The sequence below is a fragment of the Aaosphaeria arxii genome, assembly GCF_010015735.1.
Source record: "Aaosphaeria arxii CBS 175.79 unplaced genomic scaffold BU24scaffold_5, whole genome shotgun sequence".
Lineage (NCBI taxonomy): Eukaryota > Fungi > Ascomycota > Dothideomycetes > Pleosporales > Aaosphaeria > Aaosphaeria arxii.
Genome location: NW_022983478.1, coordinates 2870445 through 2888971, shown reverse-complemented (window position 1 = coordinate 2888971; position 18527 = coordinate 2870445). Strand labels below are relative to the sequence as shown.

Below are 18527 nucleotides of genomic sequence, written 5' to 3'. Positions count from 1 at the left end.
TTTACGAACGAACCAATAGATTTTAGGTATGAACTAAGATATCGTAATTCGAAATATACCGTGTAGAACTATACTTACAGCATGAAACTGCGAATGGGAAATAATATCATTGCATAGTGTTTTTGCAGTCGCTTAATTAAACCGGTAGCCGTATTGTGAATAACCTCAACAACCAACGAATAAAAATACCACTTTGCATTGAGAACCCGATTCTATGGTTATATGCGCCTAAAAGTTATTACAAAAATCCTCCAGGGAAAAAATCACCATGCAGTATCTGCAACCTCCAAGATAAGTTGTCCCTCATTACTGGCACACCTAGATTATCAAGCTTCGGGAAGCGTGATTTTGCTCTTCACGGAAACAACTTTTGCGAGACTCTCAATGCTCCCACTAGCGAGTAATTCCAAGACCTGAAGATTCGCTTCAAACATCCGAGTAATGAAGTTCCTCACCTCGATTGCCGTAAGAGAGTCTAAAGGGTAGTGGCTCAGAGCGCGACTGGTGTCCAATTCCTCTGGTTCCATAGAGATTACTTCTGCAATTTTCTCTACCAGCGCGTTGCAGACAATGCATTCAGCGTCGGCTCGAGATGCGGCTGTTCTGAAAGCTGCGCTCCAGGAAATAGTAGTCGTAGCAGAAGCCGCCGAAGCGGCTTCAGCAGCACTGAGCAAATGCATAAATTTGGCATCGTCGGACCAGAACGGCCGCATAGTCGGCGTAATCCGCATACCGGTGATAGGATGACCATTACAGCTTCCCAATTTCCCTTCTACAGCTGCCTGAATCAGTGCTAGAACTTCAGCTTCGCAAATCGTATCGCTGCCGAGAGTTCTCGCTACTTCTGCCGCCTTTTCTGCATCTTCGGCGAGGTAGCCAGCATCAGAGACAGCAGTCAGATCCAGCGAGGCAGCGCGGAGGCCTTTACTGAGCAGATACTGGGCGAAGCCATTCAAAAAGGTATTTGCTGCCGCATACGCTGCTTGGCCACGATTGCCCACTGCACCTGCTGCAGAAGAGATGACGATAAAAAAGTCAAGCGAAGCGTTCGCAGCTACGGCCGCGTTGTAAAAGTTCCATGCGCCCTTAACCTTAGATTCAACCACCGAATTGTACTGACTATACGTCATCTTCTCGAAAAGTACATCCTATGTTTGTCAGCAAATGTTGGGGGTGAGCCCAGGCGGTTGGCTTACGTGTAACACCATGGCACCGTGTATAATACCCCGTACTGGGGGCAGACCGTCGAGACCGATAGAGATCAAGGTCTCGACATCATTCTTGTCAGCAACATCACAGCGACGAACAACGATATTCCCGCCCTTTTCGTTAAGAGTGTCGATTTGCTCTTTAGCCCTTCCTTTCAACGCACCGCTTCGAGAAAGTAGAACAAGATTTTTTGCACCTTTGTCAATCATCCAGCTGGCCATGCTCCTTCCAAGTCCACCGGTACCTCCAATCAACAGGTAGGTCGCATCCTCACGGAAAAGAGCGTTATTTCTATGAACACGTGGAGCCTAGAGTCAATTAGTAGGTATTACAATCACAAGATACCGTATTCTTACTAGGACAAGTTCATCATCCTGCATGACGACGATAGCTTTGCCTTTAACGCCTTGGTCATAGACAGCCTGTAGAGCCGTCGCCGCATCTCCGATGCTGTACGTCTTGGCCTGAGCAATAGGTTGAATTTTTCCATACCGAAGCAATCTTGCGACATGAGTGAGTGTGCGTTGGAAAACATGTGGACGGTGTTTGATCAACGCAATGACGTCCGTAGCCAGTAGTGATATGTTCTTCTCGGCTTCAATATCACCTAGGGCTATATTTCTGGCGCCGACAGAAATGATTCTTCCGAAATTTGCAATGCAGGTCCAGGGTGTTGCGCGGTCATTTGCAAGGACGTCTAAAATGATGTCGACACCTTTTCCGCCAGTCTCAGCTGCCACGGCTTCGGAGATGCCTGGACTCCCAATGTGCCAAATACGATTAGCTGGAATACGATGTTCACGCATCAGCAAGTCTTGCTCTTCAACCGTCTCAACAGTGACCCATGGATCAGCTCCCACCATCATCGCAATGGAAAGCGCGGCTTGGCCCACGTCAGTCGCAGCAGCGTGAATAAGAATGCTTTCCCCTTCACACAATCTTGCTTGGTCGATCAATGCGTATATAGCAGTGGAGTAGGCCATGGGTACAGTAGTTGCCGACTCGAACGGGACATCATCCGGAATCTTGAAGAGCAGGGACGCTTTTGTCCGTGCGATAGTCGACAGAGTACCATGAGTCGAAACTGCCGCAACTCGATCCCCGACGGAAATGTTAGAGACTTTGGGGCCTACAGCAATGACAATTCCACTACACTCCATTCCAATTGCGTGATTGAGTCCTGTATCCTTGTGGCATATGCTAACGGCCTTGATGTGGATATCAACCTCTTCGTCTTGAACATGTTGGATAAAAGCATTGTCATCTTCAAAAGCAAGACTGTCCAGCGAACCAGCAATACATATCGAACCTTTCAATGGTCGATGTAGATCTGAGAATACTGCTGGCTCAGTACTAGAAGGGTTAACAATGCTATCGACATACTCGTTCATATCTGAATCGTTTACGATTCTTGGCGTGAACAGGCGTCCCCCTCTCTCCATAAATTCGAGGTCGGAACTCTTTCCATCGGTCGCGAAAACTCTGGAGAAGACACCAACCATGGTTGGTATTATATCCAAGTAACTTGCAAGTTTTGCACTGTCTAGATCCAAGGTCGCGAACTTCATGAGCGTACCCTCGGAGCGCAATGCCCTACTCAAACCAGAGATCATGTTACTATCAGGATTTTGAGACCCATCGTATGCGGAGCGGACTACCCAAAGAATTCCTGCGACGCTTGTGAGTAAGGTCTGCAGAGCGTCAAAATCCGAGGCGTTTAGATCAGCCAGGATTGGCCGCTCAAGTTCCGCAATAAACAGACAAAGTTTCTCCTTTGCAGTCGCTGCTAACGATGAAATTGTACCCATTGTAGGTAAGCTTCCAGTGGTGCGTTGGAAGTGGTCTGATAGTTTGGTTGCCAGAGCGTGCTGCAACATGGAGTCACCGTGAACGATGATGATCTCCGAGTCAAAATGAGGAGCAGTGCCATTGGTAAGTCCCATCACCTCATTTTTACGCTCAGCACTGACATCTTCCCATTCCGTTTTGTAGCATAGCTCCCGGGGGCCCTCTAAATCGGTGTCCGCAGCGCTCTCGATAATAGACGACACCACGAGGTCTTCGACGGATATCATTTGTTCGCCCTCGCCATCAATAGCGAACATTGACAGACGATTTGATCGATCTTTTGAGAATGGATCTGACATTTCACAGAAACCTTCCAGACTGGCTCCGGGTGTCTCTATATATTCCATCATTTTGGCAGCAACTGTTATTTTTCCAACGGTTGAAGGCAGGTGCACTGTGTCCAGAGGCCCAGCAACACTGATTATTGGCCAGTACATGGAGATCAGTTGTTCAAGGAGCGTTGGATGAAGAATATATCTCGTTTCCTGGTGATGTGGCATTTCCGATACAGTATCAGTAGGGAATATAAGCGCTGTCGCAGCGTCTACTGAAGCCCTACTATCGTGCAAGCCTTGGAAGGTCGCTCCGTAAGAAACGCCAATCTCAGACAACTTCTTATACACGGCTTGCGTCGATACTTGCTCGGTCGCGGAGACTGTAATATTGGATGCTCGAGAACGCAAATCTCGTTTTCGGATTTGCTTCAAGCGTTCTCCTTCTACTTCGTTTTGATCGATTCGCCGGGCGCTGGCGACAACACCAACACAATGTTCAGTCCAACCTTTGCTCTTTGACCAAGAGCGAATTACAAACTCTCGCGACTTTCCATAGCAGTTCTTCTCAACACGTGATCGCAAGGTTATGGTCATCTCCAAATCCTCTTCCGCTAGCATTGCCGGCGCCGTAACGTGCAGCCCCATGACTTCCAGGGTATCCCACGGCTCATTTTGAGACTGTGCCATCTGCACCATTGCTTCGATTGCCATGACTGCAAACCCTGAGATTGGGAATATAGTTACCCCTTGCATTTGGTGGTGACGCAGCCATGGCAAATCATCTAATCGAACAACATTTGTCCAAGTCGGTTCAAAGTCGTTCGAGTATGAGGCCAGGACGCCAATGATATCATTTCGAAGCACGTTATGGTGCTTATGAATCATTGTGTGTCGAGATTCATAATAGAAATTGGATGAGTGGTTCCATGCATAGCGAGGGAGATCGGTGAGTACCTGTGGAGGTCTTTCCAGTGGCGTCGGAAAATTGATCGCCCCCATGTTGAGGATAATACCCTTTACAAACAATACGCCTGCCATCGAAAGAGCCGTTGCGACTGCATTTTTCTTCCGCGAGAGCGCCGAGGTGTATCCGATCTTGGGCGCGCCGATATGCTTGAGAATTTGCTTGATGGGGCCTTGAAGGGCAGCATGGGGGCCTAGCTCTACCAAAAGAGTCACACCTGATTTCGAATCGCCACTAGCTTGACACATACTTTGTACAGCCTCATCGAAGCGTACAGCACAAGTCAAGTTGTTCACCCAATACGTCGCATCCACCTCCTCGCTACTGACTAGGCGGCCTAGTAAGGATGAGTAGAAGAGAACATCGGATGGTTTTGGGGGCGCAATGTTTTGGAGGGCTTCGGTATAGTCCTTGGCAACAAGATTCATGTGATGTGAATGATAGGCGGTGTCGACCTGCAACTTCCGAACAAACATTCCTGGGTGTGCTTCTTCAATTAGAGATTGCAATTTGGCAAGAGCATCTGTATCGCCAGATACGGTCACGCTAGACGGGCTGTTTATGCAAGCAATTCGGGCTTCCCCCATAGAAGAAGGGATTTGATCCAAGAAAGGTACAATGTCGTCTTTTCCAGCTCCTACAGCTATCATGGAGCCGTGAAGTTCCGGGAATCTTTCTTTCAGCACGGGGATCAAGCGGCCCCTGTGATAAGCAACCGTCATGGCATCTTCGAAGCCGATTATTCCAGCAGAATAAGCAGCTCCGATCTCGCCTGATGAATGGCCAGCGACAGCTAATGGGAAAATACCCCATGACTGCAATAGATCAACAAGAGCTAGTTGCACAGCTGTGCAGGAGGGCTGAGATATATGTGCAGCGTTCACTTGGCTTGTGTGCTCTTCTTTGTTTAGTTCCTCGAGTAAAGAAAATGCAGCGCCTATAGAGCGAAGATGTTTATCGGCTCTATTCAAAGCAGACGCATAGATTGGATACTGCGAATACAGTTCACGCCCCATAGCCCACCACTGGGCACCCTGTCCGGTGAAGATCCATCCGATGCGTGGTTTTTCGAGCTCTTGTTTTGTGGGGATGACTTTGCCGCTGGACAAAGCTTCTACCAGCTCAGAGCCTGTCGATACTGAGACCGCAATGCGCCATGGATGTAGTGACTTTCTTTGCCCAAGGGTGTATGCTAAATTACTTAGCAAATCATTCTGGAAGACTTCTGGTCGTTGCTCCAGATATACGCCGAGATTCTTCATTACTTTCTCTGTGCTGGTCTTGTCGTTTGCTGATAGAACGAAGAGTCTCTGCGACGTCAAAGTTTCTATCTCTTCTTTCATAGTCTTGCGATCCAAAGGGCCTCGCGTCATGATTACATGCGCATTCGTACCTCCGAAGCCAAAGCCATTCACGCTGGCCCATTTCTTCCCAAAAGGCCAAGGTTGTTGCCGGGTCGCCACCTTCAATCCCCATTCGTCAAAGGGGATTTTCTCGTTGGGGCGTTTGAAATCATAGTTCGGCAAAATGAAGCCTCGTTCTAGCATCAATGCGGTCTTGATGATTCCCGCAATACCTTCGTCGATCAGTACACAATTAACCTGATACTCTAGTGGGGTTCAACGAGCAGGACATACCAGCAGCAGCTTCTAGATGGCCGATATTTGATTTTACTGACCCAATATACAAGGGTTTCCGTTTATTCCGGCCTTCTCCAAAGACGCTGTGAAGGGCACCCACTTCTATGGGGTCGCCTACACGCGTGCCAGTACCATGGGCTTCAACATAGCCAGTATCCTGAGGGTTCATACCTCCGTCTTTGTACACTGAACGTATGAGAGCCTCTGTCAAAAAAAATTAGCCTCGTCCATCAGGATAACGCCAACTTACGTACCTTGTGCTGAGCCATTCGGCATTGTGATTCCGGGTGTTTTACCATCTTGATTGATCCCGCTTCCAGTGATTACTGCTCTGATAGGGTCATTGTCCTTAATTGCTTGATCAAGCAACTTCAGTAAGACCATTCCACAACCCTCACCACGGCCATATCCAGTTCCACGATCATCGAATGCAAACGATCTACCCGCTTCTCCGAACAAGCGCGACATGGAGTAAGAGATCCAGAACTCGGGAAGCATATTCAAGTGAACGCCTGCTGCCACTGCCATGCTAGACTCTCCTGTGCGCAAACTTTGGCAAGCTGTGTGCAGCGCCACAAGAGAAGATGAGCAGGCCGTATCAACGGTGAAACTTGGACCCCGCATGTCAAAGAAATGAGAGATGCGGTTCGATTGCATGGCCATGGCGCATCCTATCAATGTCAGCGCAATGTTCATAATGCCATGGCACATGTTTCTTACCAGTCGCTTGATGCATGGGAATTGTATTAGGGTCCCGAAATAGGTCTGCCTCATACTCGGAGAACGTGCCACCGACGAAGACTCCAACATTCTGACCAACAACCTCATGCTTAGGTATTCCGGCGCTTTCTAAAGCTTCGAAGGTACATTCGAGAAGAAGGCGTTGCTGAGGGTCCAAGCTAACCGCCTCCTGCTGGGTGAAGCCAAAGAATGGTGCGTCGAAAACACTCAGATCATGAGTAAGGAAATTGCCCCCGCGCGCGTTAGTCGTACCACTCTTGCCAGGGTTGGCATGAAAGAAACGATCAGCTGAAAATCTAGACGGTGGGATTTCTGAAAATCCGGTCCGCGATCGTGCAAGAAGTTCCCAAAATTCGTCGGGCGTACTGACGTTTCCTGGTAGGCGGCAAGACATTCCAATTATAGCCACCGGTTGGTGCTTGAGGCCGACGTAGGACTTTTGATATCCTGAAGTGTATCCATCTTTGTATCCATGCGTGTATGCATCTTCATATGATATGGTGGTTGAAAGGCCCTCAATGTTATGAGGTTCGCTTATACTGCCGTTTGGGCGAGGTTGACTATTCAATTGAGCTTCATCATCGATACCTCGAGCTGGAATGCCATTCCACCTGCTCATATGGTCAACATTCGCCGTAGCAGACAGTCCATCTGAGCTGGACTTTTCATTCAGATCAGGGTGGTCGCCATTAGTGGTCGCGGCTCCGTCTCCCGCGTGCGTTGAATAACTGGAGGGGCTCATGTCTACCTGCCCCAATCACCCGGCTATTCGGCCCCCTCAGATGGGTAGAACTCAGGAGCCAATACTGAGAAAGATAAGATCCCAGATACACTGATCGAGTGGTATATTTTCTTAGGCAAGTGATATGTCGGGAAGAATGTCTGTGAAGTCAAATGGACCCTGAGTCACAGTTGAAGAGGATTCCACATTCGGCATACGCTACTGAGCTTGTGTTCAGGCTTTGAGCAGATGTCAGAAGAAAAGGGAAGTCGGTGGTTTCAAATTTTCAATTAAGAATTTGAAGATAGTCAAATTCTCGCGTCCTTGTTGCTCAACGTGGCATCAATTATCGCAGGCTTCATGAAAGGGGTCTCAAAAGCTCGGAACGGAAGCCAGAAAGTAAATTGGTTCGGTAAATTGCAATGATTATCTGTTTCCTCAAAAATCATTGGTTCTTCCGTACCATCGGTAATACCAAAGTCTACGGCGGAAGCTGGGCCGTTATGATGTCGTTTCACGGCAGCAAGTGTGGGCTTTGGTATGTGGGGGTCAGAGCGTACACAGGCCGTGCTTCATTCTCCCTCGATCACACAACGCTGTCGCAAGATTCAAGGGACATACACGATGAATGTCGACGTCTCTCTACTGATTGTCAATCGTAAGAAGGGACGAGATAAGCAGATATGACGCCACAACTCGCTCTTGATCAAAGTGGGTCAACGCTGGCCTAGCCTTCTGTCATAGAGTGGGATCATTGCCTTCGAGCTGACCCATACTCTCCCATACTCTCCCATACTCTCCCTTATTCCCATTCCTCAACACATGCCGAGGCTCAGGTAGCTCTCCACTGGTAGTTTAGTTTGCCTCGAATGAGGAATGTTCGACCATTAGGGCTTCTAAAGTCGGAAATCCGTTTATGCAGCCTCATGACAGACACAATTATAGGTAGTCCGGATAAACAACCCAACTTCAGGTTGGTGTCAAGTCAACAAGACCACCAGGTTCTTTAATTAACTTGAATCTAAGTTAGTCAAGCATTTTACGGCCTCTACGTGCCTGAGTAAGTCAACCTTTATCTGATCTAGTACACAACGCTTGGGTTTTCGGCAGCATTGACACAAGCAGCTGCCGTGGCTTCACGATCAACACCCCACTAGTATAAGAAAATGCGGTTTCTATGTCTACCGGGTGCATTTGGCAGCATTGAGGTTCGTTTGAAGTGACCCAGAATTATGTTCGGATCTAATGGAATGTAGAAGTTCAAAGTGCAGCTTGCACCTTTAGTCAAAGAACTCGAATCGGACAGATCAGCCACCTTTCATTTTATTCAGGGTCCATACGAAGTTGCTCCTCCTCCAGGATACGAAGACTTTTTTGGAGGGCCCCCATATTATCGTTTTATTGTACCATCCGAGGGGAGTGAGGATACGACCGATGTGATTGAACGTATCCGCGACTTTCCTCAGCTTGAGACGCCAGAGATGACGATGCGCGAATTGATGACTTACGGAGTGGCAAAGACGGACGACAGTGCCCGACAGACGTTGGATTATCTTTATGATGTAATGGAGAAGCAGGGGCCCTTTGATGGTATTATCGGTTACAGTGAAGGAGCAACAATTGCTGGAACAATGTTACTTCACGAACAGCTAAGAGAGAAGAGTGAGGGTCGACAGCCAATGTTCAAGTGCGCACTCTTCTTCGGCGGCTGGCCGCCTATGACGCCAACTTTGGATGGCATTGTTCTATCGGATGAGAGCGATCTAGTGGTGGATGTTCCGACATGCCATATCATAGGTTCGTTGGATCCCTATCTCCACGGTAACATTGCGCTTTATAATGTTTGCGATCCGGAAAGGGCTTCCATATTCGATCACGCCAAAGGCCATACACTACCTCGCGATAGACATATGGTGAAAGAGCTTGGAGATACTGTTCGTAGGATGATGAACGAAGTAAATGGTTGCGATTCTCCGTACTAGACCTGAATGTATCTTCGTTTTCAGTGTGCCAATTATTCACATTAGAGTATATGATCCATCCTTGTAAGCTATTTAGCAAAGTGGGAACACGTGAATGACTTCAAAATAAATGCTGACCCTTGTATTCCAACGATGATTCATCGTCGATGTAGACATCTTGATGTAACAGTTGTTCAAGCAGGATGCAACAAAGTAAAGCGACTGGTCTTGGCGTTGACCCATTACTTCTCATGTTCATCCCAATACATCTCATAGGGATGGATGTTAATCTGTGCCTTGCATGACGCATCAATGGACAGATCGCGCGAGTCTTCAGGTATCGTTCACATGCATTCCATGAGTCAAATGCAAGGGTTGCCCTAGAATTTCTGAATTTTACGCAGAACTTTCTTGCGGCAATCCCTTCTCTCATTCCCATGTGACAGGTACTTTGCCTCTTAGTGTGTTCAGACATCTGTAGACACTTTTGTTTGTTTCCACTGTTGTCGCATTCAACTCGTCTGTACTTCCATCTGCCTTTCATCGCTCGAAGGTGCCACCTCTGATTCACGACTCACAGTCAATTTCAGACATGAAACACACCCAGGCATTGACACACATGTGACTTTCCTGTATCCAATAATTGCCTCAATGCAATGTCGACGATCATGAAGAAATTCAAAGTCGCATACAAATGGCCGCTATGGTCTCATTTGCCCAAAAAATGGCTACAGGCTAGAGGGAAAACTCTTGGGATCTTTATGGTACTTTTACGGCTTTCAGATGAATCGCAATAACTAAAAATAGAGTAGCGGATCTTTTCATATTCATCACGAAGTGATCGTATGTGTATCGTACTATCGGTCGCCTCCTCAATATGTGCAGGGGCAACACTACCATTAATGAACATCATCTTTGGTAGGCCGTCTTCCTCAAGATCGCCACTTCTATGTCTAACGCAAGCCAGCCCGCCTAGTCAAGACTTTCAGCTCCATGTCGACAAAGTCAGTAGATGATTTCGCCAAGTTGTTCATGGCTATCATCAATCAATATGTGTAAGTATCTAAGTCTTCAGGCACTATATTATGTCCTTATGGGATGATGCAGCCTGTATATCATATACCTATTCATGGGGCGAATAATTTTGGCTTACATTGCTACCGTAAGATAATGCTCACTTTGAGAAAGATTGTGCTTAGAATTCATAGATCGGGTTTCGAATCACTAGTCTACGCATCTCGGCATTCATTCGTCTATCGTATTTACAAGCGCTACTTAAGCAGCCTATATCAACTTTAGACGCCCTCCCGCCTGGACAAACAACGGCAATCATTACAATTACCGCTAACAGCCTCCAGCTTGGTATTTCGGAAAGACTCTCATCTCTCATACAGGCTATATCTGTAATATTTACCGCGCTCATCATTGGCTGCATTTTCAGCTGGGAACTAACTCTAGTCACTGCAAGCGGAATCGTCGCCATTGTCACTTGGTACACAGTCTTGACACCAGTAGTATCACGTAAGTATGCAGCGGTTCAAGAGCTGGATCGACAAGCTGCAGGTGTGGCTGGCGAGACGCTTTCTAGTATCAGGATGATTGCTGCATGTGGGGCAGAAGCAAGAATTGCTACCAGGTACAATAAGTTAGTAGACAATGCGGCATCTGTGGGTAAAAAGTTGTCTCCAATTCTAGCCGTTCAACATTCACCAGGTATGCCCATCTCGATTCATTTCCAATGACTTGCTAACCAGACGCGGTCTTCTTCACAATATTTGCGTGAGTAGGTATTCATGAACACAATCGAACATCTTTTTGTAACGGCTTCAGAACATTCGCTCTTTGTTTTTGGTTTGCTGTGAAGCTATACAAAGAATCAAAATTTGCGAATGTGGAAACTTTGGTAGTGTACGTATTTCAAACACTAAGCATAGGCCTGTCTAACTCGAAGCAGTGTTTTAATGTCAGTCATGACAATGCTGGCCCATATCAACTCAATTTCGGTGCCTTTGAATGCAGCATCGAACGCAATCACTGCGGCATCAATCTTTTTCACTATCATCGACGCCCCCAAACCATCAACAACTGGTGTTCAAGATGAGGGCGTTGACTTGAATGCTGACATTGTTCTCGAGAATATCCATTTTGCATATCCCACGCGACACGATGTGAAAATTCTGAATGGATTGACTTTGCGCATTCCGCACGGCCAAAAAACTGCAATCGTGGGCGCAAGTGGATCTGGGAAAAGTACGACCGTGGCGCTTATTCAGCGATGGTATGAATTAGGGGGAACGGATGCTTTGACCAATTACTTACGGAATGGGTCGATTCGTATTGGCGATAGGCCTCTCAATGAGATCGATTTGTACTGGTGGCGAGCTCAGATCGGATTCGTTCAGCAGGAACCATTCCTTTTCAACGATACCATCTTCAACAATGTAAAGCACGGTCTAGTAGGAACCCGATGGGAGTACGCTTGTACGGAGTTAAAGAAAGATCTCGTTTATAATGCTTGTAAAGAAGCATTTGCAGATGATTTTATCCAATTACTTCCGGAAGTATGCCTTCGCGAATTCAAGCTCAAATAATTGTTTCTGACCTGAACAGGGCTATGAGACACCGGTGGGCGAGGTTGGGATTCAGCTGAGTGGCGGTCAGCGCCAGAGAATTGCAATTGCCCGTGCCATAGTTCGACAACCTAAGATCCTGATCTTTGACGAAGCCACAAGTGCGCTTGACGTGAGCAGCGAAAAGATCGTTCAAGCAGCACTTGATCGAGTTGCTGAGAATCGCACAACTATAGTAATCGCACACAGGCTTTCCACTATTAAAGATGCAGATAATATAATAATAGTCACGAACGGAACAGTCTCTCAGCAAGGTACCCATGACGATCTATTGAAGGATGAAAAAGGCATGTACTGGCGATTGGCCAATGCTCAAGAGCTGGGTCAACAAGATATGCCATTCAAATATGACGACTTTTGGGACGAAAGAAGAATCCGGCGCGAGGCTCACTTCCTCTACAAAGAAAGCCACGAGACGCTTGTTGAGTCGGAGACAACCGCAGTAGATGTGACGGAGGAACTCCCGCCGCGAGAAGCACCACACGGCATATTCCGAAGCTTTTCTATGCTTCTGTTAGAGCAGAAAAACAATTGGCCATGTTATCTGATCATTCTTCTTGCTACCCTTGGAGCAGCAGGTAAGGTTGGATAATCCGGACTGGTGACTATTAGCTAATTCTATCCAACAGCAAGTAACCCTCTACAAGCCTTTCTTTTTGGAAGTTTGATATCTTCATTTGCATATCCAGTCGATAAAATCGGGTCTATGGCCACATTTCTATGCCTCATGTTGCTTTTTGTTGCTGCCGGGGTAGGTGCGAGTTATTTTGCCCTCGGTTGGATAACAAACATTGTCTCAATCGTAAGAATGTTCAAGCCAAAATACAAGCTCCTTCTTCTGATTCAATTATAGCGTACCGTATCAACATATCGGAAAGAATACTTTCACAATATCATCACACAAAAAATATCTTTCTTCGATGACCCAAGAATGGCGACAGGACTTCTCACAGCACGGATTGCGACAGATCCGGCTCAACTACAACAATTACTTGGCATAAACATGGCGATGGTCATGATATCTCTGTTCAGCCTTGTGGGTTGTATCACTATCGCAGCCATTTTCCACTGGAAATTTGCTCTCGTCGTCATTGCATCATCTATGCCTATCATTCTTGCTGGAGGCTGGTATCGCGTGCGGCATGAAGTCAAGTTCGAATCAAGAAATAACGACGTGTTCGCAGAAAGCGCTCGTTTTGCGACTGAAGCTATTGGTGCGATGCGTACAGTCACTAGCTTGACTCTGGAACGAGTCATCTGCGAGAAATACAAGGCTTTACTGGACGATCACGTTGCTAAGTCAAAGAAAGAAGCACGCCTTTCCTGCTTGGTGTTTGCAGCCAGTGATAGCTCAGTGTTGCTTTGTATGGCCTTTGCGTTGTGGTGAGTTGATTTGATGATACAATTGACTGCCAAAATGTAACTGTTTCGTAGGTACGGTGGCACTCTGTTGGCAAACCTCGAGCTTAATTCCTTCACCTTCCTGGTGGTCTATCTCGCCATCATTCAAGGAAGCTTAGCCGCGGGTCAGTGGCTCAGCTTCGGGCCAAGTAGGTCATTTCTCATGTTCTTTGGATATTAAATGTAACGTCTAATAGATATTGCGCAAGTGTCAGCAGCTGCAAATCGTATCGAAACAATGCGCCTATGCAACGCCAACAGGTACGAAAAGGTTTGGATACAATACCAAGAGGCCAAACGCTGGGCATTGCCAACGACCTTACTTTTCAAAGGCGCGGATATCAATTTTAAGAACGTGTGGTTCAAATATCCCTCACGAGATGTTCCAGTTCTTCGTGGTTTTTCCATGAGGATACAGCACGGCCAGTTTGCGGCTATAGTGGGAAGCAGTGGCTCTGGTAAATCTACACTGATATCGCTACTGGAACGCTTCTACGAACCACAGAAGGGCAAAATAAGGTACAACGGCGAAGATATTGCGTCAATACCATTAGATGTACTGAGGAAGCGAATGAGTCTGGTAGCTCAAGAGCCGTACCTGTTTAGCGGCACAATTCGCGACAATGTTTTGCTTGGCAAGAAGGAACATGAAGTGAACGAAGACCACTTGTACCAAGCGTGTCAGGACGCAGGTATACACGAATTCGTTACATCATTACCAGATGGTTATGGCACAGAAGTAGGGACGGGTGGAGTTTCCCTCTCTGGTGGGCAGAAGCAGCGCATATCTATTGCACGGGCACTCATTCGAAACCCTGCTGTCCTGCTACTTGATGAGGCTACTAGTGCCCTTGATTCAACCACGGAAAAAGAGGTACAAGCTGTCTTTGAGGAGACTGGCAAGGGGCGGACGATGATTGTGATCGCACACCGACTGGCGACGATTCGAAACGCAGACATTATTTTTGTAATGGATCAAGGGAGAGTGGTAGAGCGAGGAGATCATGAGCTTTTGGTGAAGAAAAAGGGCATTTACTGGCAAATGTGCATGTCACAGGCTCTTGGTGTATCTTAACATCGTATGAGATAGTTTAATACTGCTGCAAAACAAACTTCTTCACAAAGGCAAGCAATTCTTGCAGAGATGATAGCGTTGAAGAACGACGAGCATATTAGACTGATGACTCCCCTCTTCTGAAACAATGGGATTGTTATACAGGTCTTTCGGGATCATTGATTTGCATTGGTAGTATTGTCCCCGCCAACCTGATCAACTAATAGATCGACCGTAAGCCTGCCTGTCATCTTGGGTCCGGATTCTTAACTCAGGAATGTGGAGTCAAGCACGGAGTAAAATGCCGAATACTGAACACGGGTGGAGCAATATGAAGTAGTTTTGTATCAGTAACCAGAATCACTCGCAAACAAGCATTACTGTCCTACCTCAGCTCAGCATTATAACATACCACAACAACACCCAAGACCCCATAGCAAGGCACATAAAGGGCCTATCCTAGCAATTTACGAGCATACCACCTCCTTAACTCCTGTACTCTATTTGCCCTTGCAGCATTTAAAAACATGAATTTTGCATTGAGTCTCCCTTACGATTTTGCCCTTTCGCGTATCAGTCGTGGTCGCGTTCAATGCGACTTCCCCACCCAGGCCGCAACGCGTTGCTTTCTAATCTTCAACATGCTCGGTTGAAGGTGTTCCATCGTAGAGCGCTGCCCATACAGTCCTCTTCATATTTTACCCTGTTTTTCTTCCTCGTTAGAACGGTTTGCGACCATGAAAACAACAGCATGGATGTTTTCGGGACTTTTGGCTTTTGCTCAATTGCCTGTTGGGAATTCAGCCCCCAACTGCCCTCTAATCGGACCTGAATATCCTCCCCCTCGGCATTTAGCAACACATCCAATCTGGAAAAGGGCAATAGACAACATCACTAACATTTTTAATTATCTCGATTCAGCGCCTGTTTCAGGCGTGGACGATTTCTCGTACTCTTTCCAGATCTTCTCTACCAATCCCGGCCGACCAATTCTATGGGAGCGGTATCGCACAGCACCAGATTTACCAGATGACACGGTGGGAGTGAAAAAGGTGGACGGAAAAACAGTGTATCGCCTCGGGAGCGTATCGAAACTCATCACAGTGCTAGCATTTCTAGCTGAAGTTGGTGATTATTACTGGAATATGCCCATCACTGAATTCATTCCGGAGCTTAAAAAATATGCCAACCGGCCTACTTCGCATAGTTTCGATAGTGTAAGAGAGACAGCATGGGAAGATGTGACGATCGGAGCTCTGGCTTCCCAAGTGTCGGGATTGGGCCGTGATTGTAAAGTTGACACGATTCCGCTCTGCTCCATACCTAACAGTTCTTAGATGGCATTCTCGGTGAGCTTACACAGACGGAAGACGCCCCTCAGCCTTGGGAAGTAGGGTTCAATTCACTACCTCTGCAAGCAGCACCGCCTTGCGGAGCATGGCCGCTGTGTACAAGAGAAGGTTACACATCAATTTCCCCATGGTCTTCCAACTCCGCTGACTGTCTGAAGAATTCTTCAAAGGGTTAGACGTCATGTATCCTTCTTACCCGCCGTGGCAGACGGCGACATACTCGGATGTCGCTTACCAACTGTTGGCCTATGCACTTGAGAGTATATCTGGAAAGTCGTTCAAGGACATACTGGAAGAGCGAATCATAAAACCATTAGGCCTCAATCACACATACTACGAGTTCGCGCCTCCTTCAGAAGGGATTATTCCGGATAGTCTGCAAAGTTCGTACTGGAGCGTCAGTCTTGGTGATGCGAGTCCGTAGGTAAAGCTTCCATTCCACTAATGCAGCCCGTTGATCAAACCCTAGTGGCGGAAATATGTATGCTTCTGCTTATGACCTCTCCACGATTGGGCGCGCCATCCTATCGTCTACTCTCATCAAGCCATCGATGACCCGACGATGGCTTAACCCGGTCACCTTTTCTGCAGACTTCCTAGCATCGATTGGTGCACCTTGGGGCATACGACGGATTCAGCTTGCTAAAGAAACGCAACCTTACCGTACCTTGAGTGTGTTTACGAAAGCAGGAACTTTCCGAAAATACACTTCTTTCATCACACTGTTGCGGGATTTCAATATTGGATTTACCATTATGATGTCAGGCACTTCTACTCTGACCAATTTTCAGGTCGCCGATATTCTTGGCGAATCATTGATACCGGCATATGATGCAGTTGCTCGTGCTGAAGCAGAAAAATTGTACAGTGGCATTTACGTGAGTAAGAACTCCTATCTGGTCATCAGCACAGACCCAGTCAAACCCGGACTTGGGGTTGGCACATGGTTTAGCAACGGTACGAACATGGTCGAAACAGCGATTATGTTGCAATCCGGATCTCTTCCCAGTTTATTTGGTACCGAGGCACGACCAGAGGCCCGGCTTTACTACACACAACTCGAGACCAAGAACTCTGATGGAAGCAAGCGACAGAGTTGGAAAGCCGTATTCGAAGACACAGGTGGTCCGAGTCCCAGCGCGTCACTTTGGTCCACGGGTTGTGGCTCTTGGGTAGGCATCACGGGTGTCACTTATGGATCATTGCCTTTAGATGAATTTGTATTCAATATTGACAGCTCTGGCAAGGTAACCAGTGTGGAAAATTTGGCTCTCCGATCAAAGCTATATAAGCTCTAGCACCTTCTACTATATCTTTCCTTGCATGTATATACATTTGAGTCGGGCGATTTCATAGTATGTCTTGCGGCTTAACAATTACCCAGTTCTTGTCAGCAGTAACTTCTCTGTTGTTCTCCTTTTGCTCTTTCGCATTTTCATCGATCAATTCCTTCAGCTCCTGGAGATATGCGTCTTTCCGGTTGATCCACAAATGGATGCCTCCTTTATCGGTGTCGACACCGTGAAAGTGCATGTACGTATCACTTCCTGGTGTGTCACCCCCAGCCAGGATAGGTCTCTTCCACTGGTCGATATATGTAAGGATAGCACCCCACTTTCCAGAAAACCATGTGGCAGGAGTCCAGAGATAGGGACCAAGGACCAGGTCGAGGTTTGCTTCTTGGTCGTAAGTCCCTGCGGCAATTTGCTTTCTAGCATTTGTGAGACCGCCAGAGGTTGTGTTTCGCAGCATGGTCGTTACGCCAATGACATTCTTGGGCGGTACGTTGTATCCATACTTAGGATCGCTAGCAACCATGCGGACAAGCTCCTCGTGTGCAGCGCTGATAACGTAGACATCAATGCCGTTCGCCATTAAAGCGTTGTATAGCTCTACCTGTCCCGTAAAGATCTTCGGTGGGTTGACGCTGGCTTCCACGACCTCATCATCGTCCCAATACTTTGTCGGGATCGAGGTGTTCAAAGCCATAAGCTGATCTACATAACCTTTCAATTCCCTCAAAGTAAAGCCTGACCAGACCTGCGCGGCCCATGGGTAACAGACAAAGTCATCGACCTCACACAGACGTAGATAGTAGCTGTAAAGACTCTCCGTGAAATTGGCAGTATCTTTGAAATCGATCAACTTCAAGCTTGGGTCGAGATTGTCACGTGTCAATATGCCTTGATTCTCCAAGAATGGGAGGAGGGATTCTTCAAGGTCATATTGGTAGCTCGTGTTGTCCATGTCGAAGACGGCGTAGTTGCTTTGGTTCGCATTCCGGTGGATCATCTTGCCGAGTGCCTGAGCAGCCTCAGGCGGCCAGCTCTTCAGCTGTAACGTCGCATGGGGGTGGGGCGCTGATGGGTAACTTGGAACAGCTACAGTGAGAGTATTGGCGAAAGCAAGCCACAGGGCTGCGGTTGATGTGACTGCACGATGCATCGTAACGGGATCCAGTTATGGTGATGGCCGAGGTTAATGGGAGCTGGGCTTTGGCGTTACCAGGTCGTCGGCAATTGCACGTCCTGATAGGTTGAGCAATCTGACCTGTGGCAGAGGCAGAGAATCACACGTGGGAGGTCAATTGTACCGCTCGAGTGGATGAGAAATGACGAGGAAGAGAGGTTGCATACAAGTACCAAGGTGGCGGACGATAGTTCATTACTGGGTTTTTCTTTTCTTGGAGGAGGCCCGAAGATGGACCGTTCGGATGCCGATCCTTATTTCT

At 47.3% G+C, this 18527-nt stretch overlaps 5 protein-coding genes across 5 annotated transcripts; 3 read left to right on the top strand and 2 right to left on the bottom strand.

Annotated features, from left to right (window-relative positions):
- Nucleotides 1-228: 228 nt before the first annotated feature.
- BU24DRAFT_372104 (uncharacterized protein) lies at nucleotides 229-7182 on the bottom strand. Its single transcript, XM_033524493.1, has 7 exons — nucleotides 6657-7182; nucleotides 6191-6451; nucleotides 5330-5872; nucleotides 4716-5257; nucleotides 1566-4610; nucleotides 1197-1517; nucleotides 229-1148 (listed from the first exon to the last, which is right to left on the bottom strand). The coding sequence occupies exons 1-7, from the start codon at nucleotides 7069-7071 to the stop codon at nucleotides 327-329; spliced, it is 5949 nt and encodes a 1982-aa protein (XP_033383517.1). The 5' UTR covers nucleotides 7072-7182; the 3' UTR covers nucleotides 229-326.
- Nucleotides 7183-8564: 1382 nt separating this feature from the next.
- Nucleotides 8565-9380, top strand: BU24DRAFT_482765 (uncharacterized protein; the record flags this gene model as incomplete). Its single annotated transcript, XM_033533256.1, has 2 exons — nucleotides 8565-8606; nucleotides 8655-9380. The coding sequence occupies 2 exons, from the start codon at nucleotides 8565-8567 to the stop codon at nucleotides 9378-9380; spliced, it is 768 nt and encodes a 255-aa protein (XP_033383516.1).
- Nucleotides 9381-10331: 951 nt separating this feature from the next.
- On the top strand, nucleotides 10332-14476 carry BU24DRAFT_372102 (ABC multidrug transporter-like protein). Its single transcript, XM_033524492.1, has 10 exons — nucleotides 10332-10414; nucleotides 10467-10521; nucleotides 10568-11072; nucleotides 11234-11267; nucleotides 11314-11920; nucleotides 11970-12567; nucleotides 12619-12791; nucleotides 12843-13372; nucleotides 13424-13539; nucleotides 13588-14476. Exons 1-10 carry the CDS (start codon nucleotides 10353-10355, stop codon nucleotides 14463-14465), a joined length of 3558 nt encoding a protein of 1185 aa, XP_033383515.1. The 5' UTR covers nucleotides 10332-10352; the 3' UTR covers nucleotides 14466-14476.
- Nucleotides 14477-15199: 723 nt separating this feature from the next.
- On the top strand, nucleotides 15200-17094 carry BU24DRAFT_348306 (beta-lactamase/transpeptidase-like protein; the record flags this gene model as incomplete). The annotated part of the gene is made up of 4 exons (XM_033523557.1): nucleotides 15200-15734; nucleotides 15782-15904; nucleotides 15955-16216; nucleotides 16266-17094. The coding sequence occupies 4 exons, from the start codon at nucleotides 15200-15202 to the stop codon at nucleotides 17092-17094; spliced, it is 1749 nt and encodes a 582-aa protein (XP_033383514.1).
- Nucleotides 17029-18425, bottom strand: BU24DRAFT_424061 (uncharacterized protein). The gene has a single exon (XM_033528408.1). The coding sequence runs from the start codon at nucleotides 18239-18241 to the stop codon at nucleotides 17147-17149; it is 1095 nt and encodes a 364-aa protein (XP_033383513.1). The 5' UTR covers nucleotides 18242-18425; the 3' UTR covers nucleotides 17029-17146.
- Nucleotides 18426-18527: the final 102 nt, after the last annotated feature.